Here is a 23,879-nt window from a genome sequence, read left to right on the forward strand (position 1 = left end):
TTAGGAATAACATTTCTACTTTTTGTCCACAGGATGTTTCGTCTTAACTCACTTTCTGCATTGGCAGAACTGGCTGTGAGTTCTCGATGGTACCATGGAGGATCACAGCCCACCCAGATGAGGCGACGACTAATGATGGTGGCTTTCCTGGGAGCATCTGCAGTAACTGCAAGTACTGGTCTCTTGTGGAAGAGGTGAGTGTTATCTGAGCATCGTGTTCCTGCATGTACTTTTATTTTTCCAGTTGTCTCTGTTATTTAAAAGGAATTCATTTCTGGCTTAATTTGTATCAATATTTCTTGCCCAAATTATTTGGCATTGATAATATTTATCTATGAAATAAGATGTTTCAAAGCATTCAGCTATCACATCAAAGCAACAAATAGGAAATATTCTGCTTGAGAGTCTGCCTGTCTCTTCTGCTGAACATTTTAAATTTACGAATTTAATAAATTTATAGTAAATATTTAATATTTACTATAATTCAGTCGTTTTGAGTATATTCACAAAGTTGTGAATTTTTACATGTACAGTTCAGTCGTTTTGAGTATATTCACAAAGTTGTGCAGCCATCACCACTATCTAATTCATGAAAAATTTCATTACTCCGTAAAGAAACTCCATACCACTTAGCAGTCACCTCCCACTTTCTCCATCCTCCCCAGCCCTAGGCAACCACTAATTTACTTTCTGTCTGTAGATTTGCCTCTTCTGGACATTTCATATAGGTGGAATCATATAATATATGGTTTTTTGTGATTGGCTTCATTCACTTAGCATAATGTTTTCAAGGTTCATCTATGTTGTACCATAAATCAGTACTTCATTCCTTTTTATGGCCAAATGATATTCCATTATATGGAGTGTATACCACATTTTATTTATTCGTTTATCTATTAATGGATATTGAGATTATTTCTCTTTTTTGGCTATTAATGAGTAATGTTTTGGTATGTACATTTGTGTATAAGTTTTTGAGTAGAATATGTTTTCATTTCTCATGTGTATATAACTAGAAGTGAAGTTGCTGGATCATATGGTAACTCTATGTTTAACATTTTGAGGAAGTGCTGGATTGTTTTCCATTCCCACCGGCAGTGTATGAGTGTGTGTGCTTATGAGTGTGTGCATGTGTGTGCGCTTAGGTTTCCTCATCTGTAAAATGGGGATAATGATGTACCTATCTCCTAGGGTTATTATGAGGATTAAATGAGTTATTATTTATTAAATGCTTAGAACAGTGCCTGGCACATGGTAAAAATAAATGTCTTATGTAGACAGTACTTGGCACATAGTAAGCCATCAATAAGTGTTAGCTGTTATTATTGGGTATAATATGAGGGTGAGCGATAGTGAAGAAAGGAGAGAGAATATTAGCAGAAAAGACTGGCTTTCCCTAAAAAACTGGGGTCATGATATAAAGATCTTATATACTGTGCTAAGACGTTGAGATTTTAATCTCTAGGCAGTGGTGAGCTAAGAGATTTTGAAGCAAGAGACTAATAATAGACAAGTTTTAAGAGAGGTTAATATAGCAACAACAGTGAGATAAACTGGACTGGGGAGAAGCTACTGACAGACACTAATATTAGTTTGAGATGATAATCAGGGTACAGGACTCTTAGAAAGGAGTGGATGGCCTAGAAAAATTTCCAGATAAAATGGACAGGAAGAGAGACAGAGACAGAGAGAGATAGAGAAAGATCTAGACTGAGGGACAAAGAGAGAAGGATAAAGAGAGGGAGGCAAGAAAGAAGGAAAGGAGGAGCAGGAAATGCATTTTTTGTCCTTTAGCTGTAATAAATAGTAAATGCTTAGCAGTTTCTTCAGGGATGCTTTCCTACAATGGAATTACCACGCAGGTGCATTTAGAATTGCCTTTTGGCCTATTCTAACATCAAAGAAGACAACAGACTGTACTTTAAGAAGCTGAGAAGGTGTCTCATGGTTTGAATGTTTAAGAAGTTATTACTCTTTTTCTTCCCCAGAGTCAATTTGTTTATACTATTCAGGTTAAATGCTGATGAACAAGTTAGATTATTTTATTTTTCTTAATTTGTGTTTTGCTACTTTTTGTAATATTACTCCCATGAAAAGAATAAGAAGATGGTTTTGGAATGTTATGTAAAGGAACCATTCACATTTTTCTTGGTACAACATTTGTAATTTTTGAACCCCAAAACATCCAAAAGCAGAAAATCTACATCTTGTCAGCATATCCTCAATATTAGGATTTTTCTAATGCGTATGCTTTTGTCACAGATTATAATTTCATGAGTGTTTCAAAATCGTAAATATACTAAGTACCAGGATTTTAGTGCTCCAAGATTGTAAGATTTATGTCTTTGCTGTGCCATGTAGAAGTTATAATGAAATGAACTACAATTATTCTCAAGTTTTAAAACAAAAAATAAAACTTGTTGAAATTTTCGTGCTTATGATGAGATCAAGATAATAGCAAAGACTCTCTAAAATAAATGAGTTATCTTGTCAAAGGCTATAGACATAGGGTTTGCCATTTAATTTTTAAGTCTTTTTTTCCATTCTCTTTTTGAATTGTTAAATGAGCAGAAATAAAATTTTTTCCTAAGAAGTGAGACTTAACATTCTTTTAAAAAGAGGGTATGATATAAATTTTAATTTTTAAAAAGTAAAACTTTAATGTTCATAATTTAAATTACAAAAGAGCCACATGTTTGATCTAAAACGTCTAAAACAGAAATAAAGAATAAAAATCTCTCTTTCCCATCCCCAATCCCTTTTCCTTAACAACAAAAAAATTCCTTTTCCTTAGCAACAACAAAAAATGTATATTTAATGTGTGATGTTATAGATAGTTTTGAAATATATAGGTGAATAACAAAGTATACAATTTGGAATGTTTGCTGGCAAACAAAAATAAATGTGTTCTAGGTTATGCGATTAGGTATGTGTAAAGACCAGGTGTACTACTTAAATTCACTAACATGAATTGACTTAAATCTGATCCTTAGAAGCCATATTAGATTACTATTAGAGAAGAAACATTTGTCACAATTTTAGTTTTATGTCCTCAATGTCAAAGAACACACTGAGACAGTGAGTAGTAAGGATTCAGGGTTTGGAGTCTGAATACCTGGGTTCAAACTGGCTGTATCATGTATCTAATGTCATTCTTCTTCTGCCTAAAGTACTTCCTTTACTGGGAGTGCTTGTCTGCTGGGGATGGATCCTGTCAGCTTTTGTCTGGAAATATCTTTATTTTGCCTTTACTTTTGAAGGATATTTTCACCAGGTATAGAATTCTAGGTTGACTTTTTAATTTTTCTAGCACTTTAAGGCTGCCATTCAGTTGTGTTCAGCTTTTTTTTTTTCCACTTTAGTATTCTCATTATACAATATTCACTATTATTATTATACATTCTACAGTATTTTTTCTGTTTTGGTAAAATATACATAGCATAAGATTGACCGTTTTAACCATTTTTAAGTGACATTAAGTACATTAACATTGTTATGCAACTGTTGCCACCATCCATCTCCAGTTTTTCATCATCCCAAACTGAAACTCTGTGCCCATTAAACAATAATTCCCCAGTCCTTTCTCTTCTCATCCCCTGGTATTCTACTTTCTGTCTCTATGAATTTAACTATTCTATTACCCATATAAGTGGGATAATACAATATTTGTCCTTCTGTGTCTGGCTTATTTCACGTAGCATAATTTCAGGGTTCATCCATGTTGTAGCATGTGTCAGAATTTCCTTCCTTTTGAAGGCTGAATAATTTTCTATTGTATGTATATATCATTTTGTTTATCCATGCATCTGCTGATGGATACTTGGGTTGTTTCCACCTTTTGACTGTTGTGAATAATGCTACTATGAACATTTAGGCACAAATATCTCTTCAAGTCCTTGCTCTCACTTCTTGTGGGTATATAACCAGCAGTGGAATTGCTGGATCATGTCTTCAGCTTTTTTATGAAAAGTCAATGGTATTCTTTTTTTTTAATAATTTTATTTATTTATTTATTTTTCCCTCAAAGCCCCAGTAGATAGTTGTATGTCATAGCTGCACATGCTTCTAGTTGCTGTATGTGGGACGCGGCCTCAGCGTGGCTAGAGAAGCGGTGCGTCGGTGCGTGTCCGGGATCCGAACCCGGGGCGCCAGCAGCGGAGCGCGCGCACCTAACCGCCAAGCCACGGGGCCGGCCCAAATGGTATTCTTATCTTTGTTCTTATGTGTGAACTGTATCTTTTTCCTTGGCTTACTTTTATGATTTTCTTTATCACTTGTTTTCAGCAATTTGATTATGATGTGTTTTGATGCCATTTACTTTGTATTTATTCTGTTTAGGGTTTATCAATTTTCTTGGACTGTGAGTTTATGGTTTTCATGAAATTCGAACAATTTTTGTCCATTATTTATTCATTAAGTTTTTCTGTCTTAACCCCACCCCCCCCCCCAACACACACATTCTTTCTGGGACTTCAATTCATAGATGTGCTAGACCATCTGATATTGTCCCACATATCACCAAGGTTCTGTTGGAATTTTGTACAGCCGTTTTTCTCTCTGTGCTTCAGTTTTGGAAATTTTTATTGTTGTCTCTTCAAGGTCACCGATCTCTTTTTCTGCAGTATCTTATCTGCTAAGTCTATCTAGTGATTTTTAAAAAGTTTTAGGCATTGTATTTTTAATCTCTAGAAGTACCGTTTTAAAAATATCATTTATCTTTCATGTTCATTTTCCTTTAAATGCTTTAACATATTTATAATCATCCTTTTAAAGTCTGTTTCAACTTATTCTATCATCTCTATCCTTTCTGAGTCTGTTTCTATTGACTGATTTTCTTCTGATTATGTGTCTCATTTTCCTGCCTGGTTTTTTTTGTCTAATAATTTTTTTATGTGGCTGCTGCTTTTTTTAATTGTGGTAAAATATATGTAACATGAGATTTACCATTTTAAGTGTACACTTCAGTGATATTAAGTCCATTCACATTGTGCAACTATTATCACTCTCTATATCCAGAACTTTTTCAGCTTCCCAAATTGAAACTCTATACCCATTAAACAATAATTCCCCCTCCTCCCCCCTGGCCCCTAGTAACCACCATTCTACTTTGTGCCTCTATGAATTTGACTACTCTACTTACCTCCTATAAGTGGAATCATAGAATATTTGTCCTTTTATGTTTTGCTTATTTCACTTAGTATAATGTCTTCAAGGTTCATCCATATTGTAGCATGTGTCAGAATTTCCTTTTTTTTAAAGACTAAATAATATTCTGTTGTATGTATGTCTTAGTCTGTTTGGACTGTTATAACAAAAATACCATAAACTGGGTGTTTTATTAACAATAAACATTTATTTCTTACAGTTCTAGAGTCTTGGAAGTCCAAGATCCTGGTACTGGCAGGTTCAATGTGTGGTGATGATCAGCTTCCTCATTGATGGCTGTCTTTTCACTGTAACCTGACTTGGTAGAAGGGGGCAAGGGAGCTCTCTCAGACCTCTTTTGTAAAGGCACTAATACCATTCATGAGGGCTCTTCCCTCATGACCTAATTACCTCCCAGAGGCCCCACTTCTTAATACAAGCATAGCTCGTTTTATTGCAGGCATATTTCACTTTATTGCACTTTGCAGATATTGCGTTTTTTTACAAGACCTTCCACCAGCAAAAAGATTATAACTCCCTGGGGGGTTAGTTGATGGTTAGTATCTCAGTGTGAGTTTCCTTGGGTTCTTCCTTTTGGGAATCTATTGGGCTTCTTGAGTCTAGATGTCCATTAACTTCCCAAGATTTGAGGGTTTTGGCCATGATTTCTTTAAATAATCTTTCTACTCCTTTCTCTCTCTCCTTTCTCCTGAAACTCCCATAATGGGTGTATTGGTCTTCTTGACCATGTCCCATAAGTCTCTTAGGCTTTCTTCACTTTCTTTTGTACTTTGTTCCTCTGACTGGATAATATCAAATTATCTATCTTTGAGGTTGCCAGTTCTTTCTTCTGCTTGATCAGGTCTGCTGTTGAATCCTTCTAGTGAATTTTTCAGGTCAGTGATTGTATTCATCAGCTCCAGAATTTCTTTTTGCTTCTTTTTTATGTTTTTATCTGTCCTATTGCTCATTTTTTAATGCATCGTTTTCTTGAGCTTATAGAGCATCTTTATGGTGGATATTTTAAATTCTTTTTCAGGTAATTAATATTCCTCTGTTTCTTTAGGATCAGTTTCTGGAGATTTATTTTATCCTTTATTTGGACCACATTTCTCTGTTTCTTCATGTGCCTTGTAACTTTATGTTGAGATCCATGTTTTTGAAGAATCAGCCCATATACCAGTCTTTATAGACCGGCTTTATACAGGCGAAGACCCTCAGTAATCACCCCGACTATAGATTCTGGGTGCCTCTGAAATTTTCTTGGGGAGGATACAGCTTCTCCAGGTCTGCGTGGGCAATTTCTCAATTAGAGAGGCTTGCCAGTTTCTTTTTCAGGAGCTTGTAACTTCTTGCTCTCTGTGGTGTTTGTCTCTGGCACTGCAAGTTCTCTGGTATGTAGCAGCAAGCTGTCCTACTCTCTCTTCTCATCCACCACCAGGCATCCAAAGTATGCCAGCTCCGCATTAGCACCTCAAGTCAGGTGAGACAGATACTAGTCCTTCAGGTAGCCCTCTGAAAAGCTAGAAAGCCAGACACACGTTCCACTTCTTTCTCTCTCTCTTGAGGGAGAAACCTCGAGTTGTGCACCTTTTCTCAACTGCTCCAAACTGTGTCTGCTGCGGCAAGCTACCTCCTGTTCTTCTTTGTTCTCAGTGGTCCCCAGGCATGCAAACCATCATTAGTGCTCCAAGTGTGGTGAGCAAAACCTAGTCCCTTGAGCAGCCTTCTGAATAGCCAGAATGTTGGACACTCATTCCATTCTTCTCTTTCCTCCTTGAGGGAGAAGTTGCTACCTGAGGCATTCTCTCTCAGTGCTGAGCTCTGCCTGCTTGGGGGAGGGGCTGACATGAGTAAAGTGAAATTGCTTCTCTTACTCATTAAAATGTGTCTGTTCTTGGCATTGTGTTTGCCTGATGTACTGCAACTTCTTAACTGGATTTGAGAAATCTCAGAAAGATATTTTGATCTTATGTTGTTGCTAAATTGGTGTTTCTGTGGGGGGGCAAAGGCTGAGACTTCCTGTTCCGCCATCTTGCTGACATCTGTCTAATAATTATTTTATTAGATATTCCACATTGGGAATGTTCTGCATTGTTGAGTGTCTGGATTTTGTTGTTTTCTCTTACAAGTATTGATTTTCATGTTGGCAGGCAGTTAATTTATTGAAGAACCTGCTTGATCTTCCAAAGCTTGTTTTTAAGCCTTTTTTTTAATAGCATGGTTTAGAGTATCCTTTGTTCTAGAGATAATTTAGCTCTACTAATAAGACATGACCCTTCTACAGTGTTTACTAAATGCCTTGGGTGTTCAATGATTTGTCACAACCTGAACATTTCCGGCTTGTGAGTTTTGGAAATTATTTGGCTTACAGCTCCTTGATCATTATTTTTTGCCCAGTGTTGGATAGTTTAATCCTAAAAATGCACCACTTAATGTTAACTCAAGGACACCCCACGTAGATTCATGGACCTTTTCTTTGTATAGCTTCCTCCTCTCTGGTCTTTCTCCTTACCAGTCCAGCCACCTCAACCTTTCCAAACTTTGATCTCTTTCTTCTCAACTTAGCATGATCACTGTATTTTGCTTGGGATCCTCCTTGTGATCTAGAAAATGTCTCCAAGCAGAACTTCAGGCAATTATAGGCCTCACTTTTCTCAGAGAATTGCTGTCTATTGTGCAATATTTGAAAATATTTTTTCATATATTTTGTTTAATTTTCTTCATTTTTCCCCTCTGTGGGAAGGCAAGTCTAGTACAACTACTCTATTGTGGTTGGAAGCAGAAATCCTCTTTCTGTACATCATTGTATTTCATCAGTTCTGTAATGTTTAATCATTATGTTATTATATTATTACCGCAATGCGTTCAACTATCAGGAGTAAAATAGGTAAAAAACAAAATGACTCTTGTAAGCATGCAACTGCTAAGGTGGTAAAAGTTGCATGGATGTAATAGGGTCTAACCCATCTGATATACATGAGCAGCGTTCAGAGTATCATGGATATCAGCCTGTACGTTTTTCAGAAGAAATTATGAATGATGTTTAATTAATCGAACTGAATAAAGCAGTGTGGTTAGGAGAGTTTCTGTTATACCAGATGATATTGAATGTCTATAAGTTTTCTTTTTTAGAACTTTAGGTTTTTTTTTTTTTTGTGAGGAAGATCAGTCCTGAGCTAACATCCATGCCAATCCTCCTCTTTTTGCTGAGGAAGACCAGCCCTGAGCTAACATCTATTGCCAGTCCTCCTCCTTTTTCTCCCCAGAGCCCCAGTAGATAGTTGTATGTCGTAGTTGCAGATCCTTCTAGTTGCTGTATGTGGGACGCCACCTCAGCATGGCCAGCCGAGCAGTGCGTCGGTGCACACCCGGGATCCGAACCCAGGCCACCAGCAGTGGAGTGCGCGCACTTAACCGCTAAGCCACGGGGCCGACCCCAGAACTTTAGGTTTTTGAGAAGTCAGCTCATGAATTAGCCTTTCTGTGGGGCTTTTCCTGACCCTCTTCTCTGTCCTTATATGTTCCTTTATCCATTTATTTGTCTATTTTCCTTATTGGCTGTGAACTTCTTGAAGACAGAGACAGCCTTATTTATTTTCATCTTAGTAACTAGTGTAGCTCATACTGCACTTGAATGATGAATGGAATGAATGCTGTCTCTTTTCTTCGTGGATGAATAGCTTGGGTCTCCACTTTACCAGTCCATCATCTTTTAGCTACACAAGACTTCAGAGGGAAATAAAGCAGTGAAATGATCCAGTCTATCACTTGGTCAAAGTTTAGAAGAAATTTGATCTCAAGTCAAAAGGTCACTTTTGAACCAAGTTGGAAAAAATCTTAAGTCACTGTGGTAGTTTATTGTTGCTTTCTAAAAACTTGTTTATTTTTAGGTTTTAACCTTTAAAAAATCAATTATTGTTCTTGCTTACAAATTCAAATAATCTTTTGCCTTTGTTGGTATTTAGAAAATATTATTTGCAAGTAAATGAAATAAAAACTATTTGTTTAAATCTTCTCTGCATAGTCATGTGAAAGGAATACATCAAAAACTTTCTCATGTTGTGGTATCTTAATCCCAGTGTACTTTTTCCAACCCCTTTTCTGGTCAACATAGATGAAGGCTTCCATTTGTGTTCCTTAATCAGCCATAGACACATTGCACTGGGTTGGGAACTCTGGATACTTGAAAAGAATACAGTGTCCATTCTCTTCTTAATGACCTTCTCTATTAGGTTGAACCATACGACATTGCTGATATTTGAAAGTTTTTGATTTGTAAAAACAACAATGTCATTTGAGTCTACCTCATAGTTAAAAAGCAAGATAGATTCTGAGAAAACATAAATAACCGTATAGAGCACTAAATTACGTTATGGTTCAGTCACTAAATAGTGTAGGATTTTGAAGGAATAGTCATTACCTTGGATGAGAAAGTTGGAAAAATCTTCAGAGAATAGAGTGTCAAGTTTCAATTTCTAATCAGCCAGGGGCTTCTACTGAGCATTCAGTTTTTTCTTGCTGTTGATAATTGAATGAACCTGGAAAGCCCATCAGATCAGTTGTCTTCATGTAGAATTTTTTTTCATGTACAAGTTTTTATTTGAATATATTTTTTTGATTCTTCTCGTCCCATGTTTCTTCTTTCAGTGAATTTTTTTATTGTTTTTATTTATTTTATTTATTTATTTTATTGTTTATGTTTATTACCCATAAAATTTACCATCCTAAGCTTTTTTTTTTGCTGAGGAAGATTTGCCCTGAGCTAACATCTGTTGCCAATCTTCCTCTTTTTGGTTAAGGAAGGTTTGCCCTGAGCTAACATCTGTGCCTGTGACAGAATTTCCTTTCCTTTTTTGTTTCTCTCAGAGTTTCCTTTTTAAAAAAAATTTTTTTGGCCGGCTGGCCTCGTGGCGCAAGCAGTTAAGTGTGGGCGGTCTGCTGCAGCAGCCCGGGGTTCGCTGGTTTGGATCCCGGGCGCGCACTGACGCACCACTTGGCAAGCCATGCTGTCGCGGCATCCCATATAAAGTGGAGGAAGATGGGCATGGATGTTAGCCCAGGGCCAGTCTTCCTCAGCAAAAAAAAGAGGAGGATTGGCATATGTTAGCACAGGGCTGATCTTCCTCACAAAAAAATAAATAAAAAAAATAAATAAATAAAAATTTTTTTGACATACAAAAGCTGTACATAATTAATGCATACAACTTGATGAGTTGGAGATAAGTCTACACCCATGAATCATAACCACAGTCTATGCCATAAACCTCTCCATCACCTCCAAAAGTTTCCTCCTGCCCTCTTATTTATTATTATTAGGGGGATTTTTGTGATAAAGCACTTAACATAAGACCTGCCCTCTTAACAAATCTTTAAGTATACAATACAGTATTAACTATGGGCACTATGCTGTACAGTAGATCTGTAGGACTTATTATCTTGTATAACTGAAACTTTGTACCCTTTGACTAATAATTCTCCATTTCCCCCTCCCATAGCCCCTGGAAACCACTATTCCATTCTCTACCTCTATGAGTTTGTTTTATATTTGTCATATAAGGGGTATAATGTAGTATTTGTCCTTCTGTGTCTCGCTTATTTCACTTAGCATAATGTCCTATAGGTTCATCTGTGTTGTTGCAAATAGCAGGATTTCCATCATTTTTAATGCTGAATAATATTCCATTGTGTGTGTGTATGTATATATATATACACACACACCACATTTTCTTTAACTCTTTGTCCATTGATAGACATTTAGGTTGCTTCCATGTCTTGGTTACTGTGAATAATGCTGCAGTGAACATGAGAGGATAGATACCTCTGTGAGATCCTTATTTCAATTCCTTTGGATATATACCCAGAAGTGGGATTGCTGCATCATATGATAGTTCTATTGTTAGTTTTTTGAGGATCCTTCCTGCTGTTTACCATAGTGGCATTACCAATTTACATTCTCAATTACAGTGTACCGGGGATCCCTTTTGTCCACATCCTCACCTACTTGTTATCTTTTGTTTTTTTGATAAAAGCCACCCTACCAGGTGTAAGGTGATATCTCATTGACATTTGATTTGCATTTCCCTGGTGATTTTTGATGTTGAGCACCTTTTCATATACATGTTGGCCATTTGTGTATCTTTGAAGAAATGTCTATTCAGTTCCTTGGTCCATTTTTTAATCAGGTTATTTGGTTTTTTTTGCTGTTGGGTTGTAAGAGTTCCTTATATATTTTAAATATTCACCCCTTATTAAATATATGATTTGCAAATATATTCTCCCATTCTGTAGGTTGCCTTCTTTTGTTGTTGATTGTGTCCTTGCTACGCTGAAGCTTTTTAGTTTCACATAATCCTGCTTGTCTATTTTTGCTTTTGTTGCCTGTGCTTTTGGTGTCATGTCTTTTATTTTTAAGGCTGAATATTATTCTATTCTCTGTCTATACCACATTTTCTTTATCCACTCATCTATTGATGGACATTTGGGTTGCTTCCACGTTTTAGCTATTGTGAATAATGCTGCTGTTAATATGAGTGTGCAAAAATTTCTTCATGACCTTGCTTTGAGTTCTTTTGGATATATAACCAGAAGTGAGATTGCTGGATCATATGGTAGCCCTATTTTTAATTTTTTGAGGAACCTCTTCATGTAGAACTTTTCACAAATTTCGTTGCTATTGCTCCTGTTAGGCTGTATCTGAAAATCTTTACTTGGTTAATATGATGGACCTTCTTGATTAATACAGATTTCTTTTTTTGCATATCCAGGGCCCTTGCAGAAGCTCCACCATCTGTAAACAACCTAAAAAGTGAACTTGGTGATAAAGGGAAGAATAAAGATGAAGGGGAAGTTCATAACCATGAAAAAAAGGCTGCAGATATTTGTCTTGAGCCTTGTCCAGAAGAGAAGAAGAAGAAACGTTCTGGATTCAGAGACAGAAAAGTATGGAACACAGTCTTATAAATTAATCAGAACTATAGTTAATCCTAAATTAGAGTAATACAGTTGAGTCTCTTTTATCATGTATTTCAGATAGTTCATATTCACTTTGAAGTTATTCATCTCTTTGCTATTTTTCGTCATGTTCTGAGGCAAATGTGCTCTTGGAATGTGAAATTTATGGAGGTAGAGAAAAGGATCTAGGATTGGTAATCAGGATTAGCATATATATGTATCTTTTTCAATTCAGCTACCTAAGGTGATTCTTGCTTTCTGAATCTTTCTGATACTAAATGTTCTCATATATGTTGAGTATTTGTGGTATTACTGGTCTATGATGCCAAGTTGTAAAGGCAGAATAAAATTGTTTTGGAAATATGTAAATATTTCCAGAAAATCAACTAATTTTGAGGACAGCAGAAACTTTAAATGAATTTGGCATTTTATATCTTTAACACAACATGCTGTTATGTAGGTCTACCTCTGAAAAGTTTCAGTTCCGCTATATAATGCCTATGATATTGGGCAGTTGAATTCAGCAGACATGAATGATGAAAAGTCAAAAGAGTGAATTTCGTAGACATTTTGTATGTTAATGTTAAAATTCAGGGAATTGCCTTTGCTTGCTAAAATATAGCTAGTCAATCTAACAAGGTAATTTGAGTTATGTCTGTGTCGTGTATGTGTGGTATATATTTGCAAGAAGAGTTCCTTAGAGAAATTTGGATTTTCTGTTTGTCTGTTTGGTTGAAGTTTTATTAAATATGTCTTCTCAGTTCCCAAATCCATTTCTGATTGAGGTGAATTTGAACAAAACTTATGTATTACAAGCTAATTGTCAACTATCCCAGTGTTTCCACAATGATATGTTTGTTTAATCTTTTGCCCTGAGTGAATCTGAGGAAAGTTGAAATTTACCTTGTGCCAGCAGTTTCAATTACAATCAACCTTTCCATTTTACAAGGTAAAGCTAAAATGACCCAAATAAACATTTATTTTTGAAACTTCCATTTTTTACTGTCGCTTTCTGCTCAACAGATGACCATATTTTATACTTAACAGAAAAAATTAAAGCTATCAGTGTAATTTACTTAATTTGTAACTCCAATAGTATAAAACCTTGCTAATCCATGTCTGAAATGATTCTTATTTCTTTCACTAAAGTCTCATTGGAAGAGCTATGTTTCCCCTGTTCAAGGATAACCATTTCACAGGTCAGCCTGTCTCCCCAAGAACCTGTTTCAACACTTACTCTTTATCTATCCTGTTTTCTCAGTTACTGTTTGTCTCTTCATCCTTTTACATAGTCCTCATAGACATATTAAAGATTCTTCTATCTTTAATTAAATAACAAACTGCATTTTTTATCATGCATTTTTTTTCTAGCTACTTCCCAGTCTTTCCCTACAAATATCAAACTGCTCCAGTCTCTACATGCTGTCTCTGACATCCTCACTTTTCATTTAAACTTTTTGCTTTTGTACTTTTATGTTCTCTTGATTTTTATGTAATATTTCAAATATGCAGAGGAAAAAAATAGAGACTACTGTAATGAACATACATGCACTCAACACTGGTTTTTGTCAAGTTTTAACAGTCTGCTGTATTTGCTTTGGGTTTTTTTAAAAGAAGAAATGAAATGAATATTAAAAAATACATTGCTGTATACTCTCCTCAATCCCATTTTTCTCTCCTCCTCTTCAGAGGCAAACCAGTATTCTGAATTTACTATTTATTATTCCCATGCATGGCCTCATTATTTTGTGTGTTTTATTTTATTTTAATTAACAAAAAAAATTCTCAGGTGCAGAGAGTTAGGACACTCATATCACTTGGTTCATGGCACGCTATTGTTAGTTTGTGCATACTTCTCTCTTTTATTTTATTTTGTTTCATTTATTTATTTTTTTATTGATGTCATAATAATTTATAACATTGTGAAATTTTAGTTGTACATTATTGTTTGTCAGTCACCATATAAATGCGTCCCTTCACCCCTTGTGCCCACCCCCCAACCTCTTTCCCCCTGGTGACCACCAAACTGTTCTCTCTGTCCGTGTGTTAGTTTATCTTCCATATATGAGTGAAATCATACAGTGTTTGTCTTTCTCTGTCTGGCTTATTTCACTTAACATAATACCCTCCAGGTCCATCCATGTTGTTGCAAATGAGATGATTTTGTCTTTCTTTATGGCTGAGTAGTATTCCATTGTATATATACACTACATCTTCTTTATCCAATCATCAGTCAAGGGACACTTACGTTGCTTCCTCATCTTGGCTATAATGAATGATGCTGCAATGAACATAGGGGTACATAAGCCTCTTTGGATTGTTGTTTTCAGATTCTTTGGATAAATACCCAGAAGTGAGACAGTTAGATCATAAGGCATTTCTATTTTTAATTTTTTGAGGAGTCTCCATACTGTTTTCCATGGTGCCTGCACCAGTTTGCATTCCCACCAGCAGTGAATGAGGGTTCCCTTTTCTCCACATCCTCTCCAACAATTGTTGTTTTTTGTTTTGGTGATTATAGCCATTCTAACGGGTGTGAGGTGATATCTTAGTGTAGTTTTGATTTGCATTTCCCTGATGATTAGTGATATTGAACATCTTTTCATGTGCCTTTTAGCCTTCTGTATATTTTCCTCAGAAAAATGTTCATATCCTCTGCCCATTTTTTGATCAGGTTGTTTTTGTTTTTTTGTTGTTCTGTTGTGTGAGTTCTTTATATATTATGGAGATTAATCTCGTGTGAGGTATATGATTTGCAAATATTTTCTCTCAGCAGGTGGGTTATCTTTTCATTTTGATCCTGGTTTCCTTTGCCTTGCAGAAGCTCTTTAGTCTGATGAAGTCCCACTTGTTTATTTTTTCTTTTGTTTCCCTTGTCCAAGTGGATGTGGAATTCAAAAAGATCCCTCTATGACTGATGTCAAAGAGTGTACTACTGCCTATATTTTCTTCTAGGAGTTTTCTAGTTTCAAGTCTTACCTTCAGGTCTTTGATACATTTTGAGTTAATTTTTGTGTACGGTGAAAGAAAATGGTCTACTTTTATTCTTTTGCATGTGGCTGTCCAGCTTTCCCAGGACCATTTATCGAAGACTTTCCTTTCTCCACTGATGCTCTTAGCTCCTTTGTCGAAGATCAGCTGTCCGTTGATGTGTGGTTTTATTTCTGGGCTTTCAGTTCTTTTCCATTGATCTGTGTTTCTGTTTTTGTACCAGTACCATGCTGGGTTGTTTTTTTGTGTGTGAGGAAGATCAGCCCTGAGCTAACATCGGTTGCCAGTCCTCTTTTTTTTTTGCTGAGGAAGATTGGCCCTTGGCTAGCATCTGAGCCCATCTTCCTCTATTTTATATGGGACGCTGCCACAGCATGGCTTGATAAGTGGTACATAGGTCTACGCCTGGGATCCGAACCTGCGAACCCTGGGCCGCTGAAGTGCGGTGTGCGAACTCAACCACTACGCCACCGGGCTGGCTCCATACTGTGCTGTTTTAATTATTATAGCTTTGTAGTATATTTTGAAGTCAGAGATTGTGAAGCCCCTAGCTTTGTTCTTTTTTCTCAGAATTGCTTTAGCTATTTGGGGTCTTTTTTTGCCCCATCTGAATTTTAGTATTCTTTGTTCTATTTCCATGAAGAGTATCATTGGATTCATTTTATGTAGTATTTCAAATATGCAGAGAAAAAAAATAGAGACTACTATAATGAACATAGATGCATCCAACACTCGTTTTTGTCAAGTTTTAATATTCTGCTATATTTGCTTTGGTTTCTTTTAAAGAAGAAATGAAATGAATATTAAAAAATACATTACTGTATACTCTCCTCAATCCTATTTTTCTCTCTTCCTCTTCAGAGGTAAACCAGTGTCCTAAATTTACTGTTTATTATTCCCATGCATAGCCTCATTATTTTGTGTGTTTTATTTTAATTAAACAAAATTCTCAGGTGCAAAGAATTAGGACACTCATATCACTTACTTCATGGCATGTTATTGTTAGTTTATGCATGCTTCTCTCTTATTTTATTTTGTTTCATTTTTTATATTTTTATTTTTAATTTCATTGTCCTTTCTGAAACTTCAAGTCCTCAATTCTGGAAAATTCTCACACATTGCTTCAATATTTCTTCACTGTCATTTCTTTTGGAACTCTGTTAAATGTATGCTGGATCCTCAGAACCTGTCTTCCATATGTTTTAACTGCTCTTTCATATTTTTTCTCATTAGTTCTTCACCTACTCCTCTGGACTCTCTCTTCTTTTACTTCCAATTATTTTTTATTGTGGTAAAATACATATAACATAAAATTTACCATGTTAACCTTTTTTTTTGTTGTTTTTTGCTGAGGAAAATTCGCCCTGAGCTAACATCTGTTGCCAATCTTCCTCTTCTTTTTTTTTTATGTGAACCACCCCCACAGCATGGCTACTGACAGACAAGTGGTATGGTTCGGGAACCAAACCCCAGGCCCCCAAAGCAGAATGCGCTGATCTTTAACCACTAGGCCACCAGGGCTGGCCCTGTTGACATTATCTTTTGATGCACAAAATTTTTAAAATGTCATGAAATTCACTTCATCTTTTTTTTCCCTTCGTTACTTGAGCCTTTGGTGTCATATTCAAGAAAACATTGCCAATTCCAATGTCATGAAGATTTTGTCCTATTTTTTTCTAAGAGTTTTTTAGTTTTAGATCTTTCATTTTGGTCTATAATCCATTTTTTTAAAAATTTTATTTATTTATTTTTTTTGCCCCAAAGCCCCGGTAGATAGTTGTATGTCATAGCTGCACATCCTTCTAGTTGCTGTATGTGGGACGTGGCCTCAGCATGGCTGGAGAAGTGGTGCGTTGGTGAGCACCCAGGATCTGAACCCAGGCCGCCAGCAGCGGAGTGCACACACTTAACTGCTAAGCCATGGGGCCGGCCCTATAATCCATTTTTTTTTTTTTTAAAGATTTTATTTATTCATTTTTTTCCCCCCAAAGCCCCAGTAGATAGTTGCATGTCATAGGTTCACATCCTTCTAGTTGCTGTACGTGGGACTCGGCCTCGCGTTGGACGGAGAAGTGGTGCCTCGGGGCGCGCCCGGGATCCGAACCCGGGCCGCCAGCATCAGAGCGCGCGCACTTAACCGCTAAGCCACGGAGCCGGCCCCCATTTTGAGTTAATATTTGAACATGGAGTTAGATAAGGGTCCAGGTTCATTATTTTGCATGTGGATATTCAATTTTCCCAGCACAATTTGTTAAAAAAGCTGTATTTTCTCTATTGAATGATTGTGACACCCTTGACAAAAATCGTTTAACCATATATGTGAGGGTTTATTTCTAGGCTCTCTATTCCATTGGTCTATATGTCTGTATTTATGCCGGTACCACATTCTTTTGATGACTATAGCTTTGTAGTAAGTTTTGAAATTAGGATGTGGGAGTCTTCCAACTTTGTTGCTATTTTTCAAAATTGTTTTGGCTTTTTGGAGTCCCTTGAGATTCCATGATGGACACTCAGGTTGTTTCCATACCTTAACTATTGTGGGTAATGCTGCTATGGATATGGGAGTATAGATATCCCTTTGAGATACTGATTTCATTTCCTTTGGATATATACCCAGAAGGGGATTGCTGGATCATATGGTAGTTCTGTTTTTAATTTCTTGAGGAGCCTCCATAATTTTCCATATTGCCTAACCAATATATATTCCTACCAATAGTGCAAAAGGGTTCTCTTTTCTCCACATCCTTGCCTACACTTGTTACCTCTTCTTTTTTTGATGATAACCATTCTAACAGGTGTGAGATGGTGATATCTCATTGTGGTTTTGATGTGCATTTCCCTAATGATTAGTGATTTTGAGCACCTTTTCATATACCTGTTGGCCATTTGGATGTCTTTTTTGGGAAAATGCCTATTCAGGTCCTCTGCCCGTTTTTTAATTGGGTTGTTTGGTTTTTTTTCCTATTAAGTTGTATGGGTTCTTTATATATTTTGAATAGTAAGGCTTTATCCAATATAGGGTTTGCAAATATTTTCTGCTATTCCGTAGGTTGACTTTCCATTTTGCTGATGGTTTCCTTTGCTGTGCAGAAGCTTTTTAATTTGGTATAGTCCCACTTGTTGATTTTTGCTTTTATTGCCTTTGCTTTTGGTGCCAAATCCAAAAAAATCATTGCCAAGACTAATGAAAGGAGCTTACTGCCTATGTTTTCTTCTAGGAATTTTATGATTTCAGGGGATATGTTCAAGTCTTGAATCCATTTGGAGTTAATTTTTGTGTATTGTGTAACATAGCGGTCCAGTTTCATTCTTTTGCATGAGGCTTTCCAGTTATCCCAGCACCATCTTTTGAAGAGACTATCCTTTTCCCATTGTATACTCTTGGCTCTTTTGTCATGAATTAGTTGACTATATATGCATGGGTTTATTTCTGGGATCTCTGTTCTGTTCCATTGATCTATGTCTCTGTTTTTATGCCAATACCATACTGTTGTGATTACTATAACTTGGTAATATAGTTTGAACTCAGAAAGTGTGATGCCTCCAGCTTTGTTCTTTCTTAAGATTGCTTTGGCTATTTGGGGTCTTTTATGGTTCCATACATATTTTAGGATTGCTTTTTCTATTTCTGTGAAAAATACCATTGGAACTGTGATAGGGATTGCTTTGACTCTGTAGATCACTTTGGGTAGTATGAACATTTTAAAAATATTAATTCCTGAGGCCAGCCTAATGGCACAGTGGTTAAGTTCACGTGTTCCATTTCAGCGGCCTGGAGTTTGCTGGGTCAGATCCTGGGCGCGGACCTACTCACTGCTCATTGAGCCATGCTGAGGCGGCATCTCACATAGAGGAACTAGAAGGACCCATGGCTAGGTTATACAACTATGCACTGGGGCTTTGGGGAGAAAAAAGAAAAAGAGGAAGATTGGCAACAGATGTTAGCTCACGGCCAATCTTCCTCAAAACAAAAATTAATTCCTCCAATCCATGAGCAAGGAATATTTTTCCATTTATTTTTGTCATCTTCAAAATTTTTAATCAATATTTTATCATTTTCAAAGTACAGATGTTTCATCTCCTTGGGTAAATATATTCTTAAAGATTTTATCCTTTTTGATGCTGTTGTAATGGGATTTTCATAATTTCTGTTCGTGATATTTTGTTGTTAGTATATAGAAATGCAACTGATATTTGCATATTGATTTTGTTTCCTGCAACTTTGCTGAATTCATTGATTAGTTTTAGTAGTTTTTGTTGGCGTCTTTATGGTTTTCTATATTTAATATCATGTCATCTGCAAATAGTATCAATTTTACTTCTTCCTTTCTGATTTGGATGCCTTTTATTTCTTTTTCTTGTCAAATTGCTCTGGCTAGATCTTCCAGTACTATATTGAATAAACGTGGCAGGAGAGGACATCCTTGTCTTGTTCCTGATCTTAGAGAAAAAGCTTTCAGCTTTTCACCATTGAGCATGATGTTAGCTGTAATCTTGTCATAAAAGGCCTTTATTATGTTGAGGTACGTTCCCTCTATACCCAGTTTGTTGAGAGTTTTTGTCATGAAAGGATGTTGATTCTTGTCAGATGCTTTTTCTGCATCCAATGAGATGATTGTATGATTTTTATCCTTTATTTACTTAATGTAGTATATACCACATTGATTTGTGGATGTTGAACCATCTTTTCATCCCTGGAATCCTGCTAGATCATAGTATACGATCTTATTGGTGTACTGTTGAATTCACTTTGTTAATATTTTATTTTTTTGAGGATTTGACATCTGTGTTCGTCAGGGATATTAGCCCATAATTTTCTTTTCTTGTAGTGTCCTTGTATGGTTTTGGTATTAGAGTAATGCTGGCCTTGTAAAATGAGTTTAGAAGTGTTTTATTCTGTTTTATTTTTGGAAGAGTTTGAGAAGGATTTGTATTAATTCCTACATGTTTGGTAGAATTCACCAGTGAAGCCATCTGGTCCTGGACTTTTTTTGTTGGGAAATTTTTCGTTAGTGATTCAGTCTCCTTACTAGTAATTAGTCTGTTCAGATTTTCTATTTCTTCAGTCTTGGTAGGTTGTATGTTTCTAGAAATTTATCCATATCTTCTAGGTTGTTCTGTTTGTGCCATATAATTGTTCATAGTAGTCTCTTTTAATCCTTTGCATTTGTGTGGTATCAAGTGTAATGTCTCCTCTCATTAATAATTTTGTCTCTTTTTTTTTAAATAAAATAAAAATTTAAATGTATCATACAACTCACAATTTTTTTCATTCTTATTACTATTTATTACATGTGTCTTTTTAAAATTGAGATATAATTGACATATAACTTTGTGTAAGTTTAGGATGTACAACGGATTGATTTGATACATTTATATATTGCAGTATGATTACCACCATAGTATTAGCTTACACCTCTATCGTGTCACATAATTATTATTTCTTTTTTAATGAAAGCAGTTCAGATGTAGTCTCTTAGCAGCTTTGAAGTTTGTAATACAGTATTGTTGACTGTAATCACTATGCTGTGCATTAGATCTCCAGAACTTATTTTACTACTAGTTGCAGATTTTTACTCTTAAACATCTCCCCGATTTCTCTACTCCCTAGCCCCTAGTTACCAGCACACTACTCACTGTTTTTACGAGTTCTGCTTTTTTAGATTCCACGTATAAGTGATATCATACGGTATCTGTCTTTCTTTGTCTGACTTACTTCACTTAGCATAATGCCTCCAAGGTCCATCCATGTAGTCCCATACTGCAGGATGTTCTACTTTCTCATGGCTGAATAGTATTCCATGGTGTGTGTTTGTGTGTGCACGTGTATGTATGTGTATCACATCTTTTTTATCCGTTTATCCATTGATAGACACCTAGGTTGTTTCCATATATTGCTTATTGTGAAGAATGCTGCAATAAGCATGGAGAGCAGACATCTTCTTGACATCTTGTTTTCATTTTCTTTGGATATATACCCAGAAATGGAATTGCTGGATCATATGGTAGTTCTATTTTTAATTTCTTGAGGGACCTCCATACTATTTTACATAGTGGCTGAACCAATTTACATTCCCACCAACAGTGCAAAAGGATTTTCTTTTCTCCATGGCCTCACCAACACTTGATATCTCTTATTTTCTTGATAATAGCCATTCTAACAGGTATGAGGTGATGTCTCATTGTGATTTTGTTTTGCATTTCCCTGATGATTGGTGATGTTGAGCACTTTTTCATGTACCTGATGGCCATCTGTATGTCTTCTTTGGAAAAATGTCTAGTCAGATCTTCTGCCCGTTTTTTAATTGGGTTGTTTGTTTTTTTTGATATTGACTTATGTAAGTTCTCTGAATTTGACAAAATACAACGTCTTTTCATGGTAAAAGCCCTCAACAAATTGGTATAGAAGGAACATACCTCAACATAAGAAAGGCCATATATGACAAACCCACAGCTAACATCATACTCACTGGTGAAAGGTTGAACTATTTTCTCTAAGATCAGGATCAAGACAATGGTGCCCACTCTCAAGACTCTTTTTCAACATAGTACAGGAAGTTCTAGCTAGAGCAATTAGGCAAGACAAAGAAATAAAAGGCATCCATATAGGAAAGGAAGAAGTAAAATTGTTATTTGCAGATGATATGATCCTATATAAAGAAAATCTGAAAGACTCAATCAAAAAACTGTTGCAACTAATCAATGAATTCAGTAAAATTGCAAGAAATAAAATGAACATACAGAAATTTGTTGTTTCTATACACTAATATCAAATTATATGAAAAAGAAATAAAGATAACTATCCCATTCACAATGGCATCAAAAACGATAAAATCCTTAGGAATAAATTTAACCAAGGAAGTGATGAAAGATCTGTATGATTAAAACTACAAGACTTTGATGAAAGAAATTGAAGACACAGACAAATGGAAAGATATCTTGTGTTCATGGATCAGAAGAATTAATATTTTTAAAATGTCCATACTACCCAGAGCTGTCTATAGATTCAGTACAATAACTATCAAAATTCCAAATGTATTTTTCACAGAAATTAAAAAAAAAAAATCCTAAAATATGTATGGAACTACAAAAGACCCTGAATAGCCAAAGCAATCCTGAGAAAGAAGAGCAAAACCAAAGGCATCCCACTTCCTGATTTCAAACTATACTACAAAGCTATATTAATCAAAACAGTATGATATCAGCATAAAAATAGACACATAGACCAGTGGAACAGAATGGAGATCCCAGAAATAAATCCCCACGTATATGGTGAATTAATATTTGATAAGGGAGCGAAGAATAGTCTATGGGGCAAAGATAAAACATCTTATATCTGTAAGTGTGTATTTTAAGCTGATAACTTCAAACGTATTACAAAAGCTCTACGTTTATATGCTCCTTCCACAGTTTATGTTTTTGGTATCACAGTTTACATCTTTTTACATTGTTTATCTATTTACAAATTATTGTAGTTTTAGTTATTTTTGATACTTTTTTCTTTTAACCTTCATACTAGAGTTAGAAGTGATTTACCCACCACCATTATAAGATTATTCTGAATTTAACTATATATTTACCTTTACCATTGAGATTTATATTTTGATATGTTTTCTTCTTACTAATTAATGTCTTTTTCTTTCAGTTTAAGGAGTTACTTTTAAGATTTCTTGTAAGATTGGTCTAGTGTTGAACTCCTTCAGCTTTTGCTTGTCAGAAAACTCTCCTTCAATGCTGAAGGATAACTTTGCTGGTATAGTTTTCATGGTTGTCAATTTTTTTTTCTTTCAGCATTCTGAATATATCATGCTTTTCCATTCTGGCTGCAAAGTTTTTGCTGAAAAATCTGTTGATAGCCTTTTGGGGATTTCCTTGAACGTAACAAGTTGCTTTTCTCTTTTATGATTCTCTCCTGTCTTTAACGTTTGACAATCTAATTACAATATGTCTCAGCATGTGTTTCTTTGGATTCATCTTGTTTAGAACTCTCTAGGCTTCCTGGATCTGGATGTCTGTTTCTTTCTCCAGACTAGGGATATATTTGGCCATTATTTCTTTGAATAAGCTTTCTGCCCCTTTCTGTCATTCTCTCTCCTTCTGAGACCCCTACAATGTGTATTTTGGTCCACTTGACAGTGTCCCATAACTCCCCTAAGCTATCTTCGCTCTCTTTTATTCTCTTTTCTTTTTGCTGCTCTGATTGGATGAATTCCACTGCCTGTCTTTGAGTTTGCCAGTCCTTTCTTCCACATGCTCTAGTCTTCTGTTGAATTCTTCAGTCTAATTATTGTATTCTTCAGCTCTGTGATTTCTGTTCGGTATATTTTTATATTTTCTATCTCTGTGTTTTAATTCTCACTTTGTTCATTCATTGTTCTCCTGACCCTAGTAAGCATCTTTATGAGTGTTACTTTGAACTCTCAATCAGATAAATCACTTAATCTGCATTTTATTAAGGTCTGTTTCTGGAGTTTTAACTTGTTCTTTTTGGGGAACATATTCCTTTGTTTTCTCATTTTCCTTGACTCTCTGTGTTGCTTTCTGTGCATTAGATAAAACAGCCGCCCCTCCTAGACTTGACATAGTGGTCTCATGAACCTTGTCAATCAGCCTTGCCCAAACTCTTGGTTGTTTCTAAAACCTTTGTGATTATCAAAGTTGCTTCTTTGTTCTTGGTGCTTCCTAGTAGTTGAGCATGTGCCAGAACTCGTCAGTGTCCCGAAGCAGAGGATCACAGTCAGCACCTAGATGCACATTGAATGGAAGCTGGATTCTCAGACACTAGCTGG

The 23,879-nt window shown here is 35.8% G+C and overlaps 1 protein-coding gene across 3 annotated transcripts in view; it reads left to right on the forward strand.

Annotated features, from left to right (window-relative positions):
* The window catches only part of MICU1 (mitochondrial calcium uptake 1), a 252,362-nt gene that overhangs the window by 58,396 nt on the left and 170,087 nt on the right, over positions 1 to 23,879 (forward strand). For all 3 annotated transcript variants that reach the window (XR_015552458.1, XM_087432045.1, XM_004426996.3), the window contains exons 2-3: positions 33 to 194; positions 11,913 to 12,087. Coding sequence is in view for 2 of the 3 variants with exons in the window: in XM_087432045.1 (XP_087288171.1) it covers positions 34 to 194; positions 11,913 to 12,087 (336 nt within the window). In the remaining variant the exon portion in view is untranslated. The remainder of the gene's footprint in view (positions 1 to 32; positions 195 to 11,912; positions 12,088 to 23,879) is intronic.

Source organism: Ceratotherium simum, chromosome 6 (assembly GCF_057802395.1).
Source record: "Ceratotherium simum simum isolate JZ-2026a chromosome 6, ASM5780239v1, whole genome shotgun sequence".
Taxonomy (NCBI): Eukaryota; Metazoa; Chordata; class Mammalia; order Perissodactyla; family Rhinocerotidae; genus Ceratotherium; species Ceratotherium simum.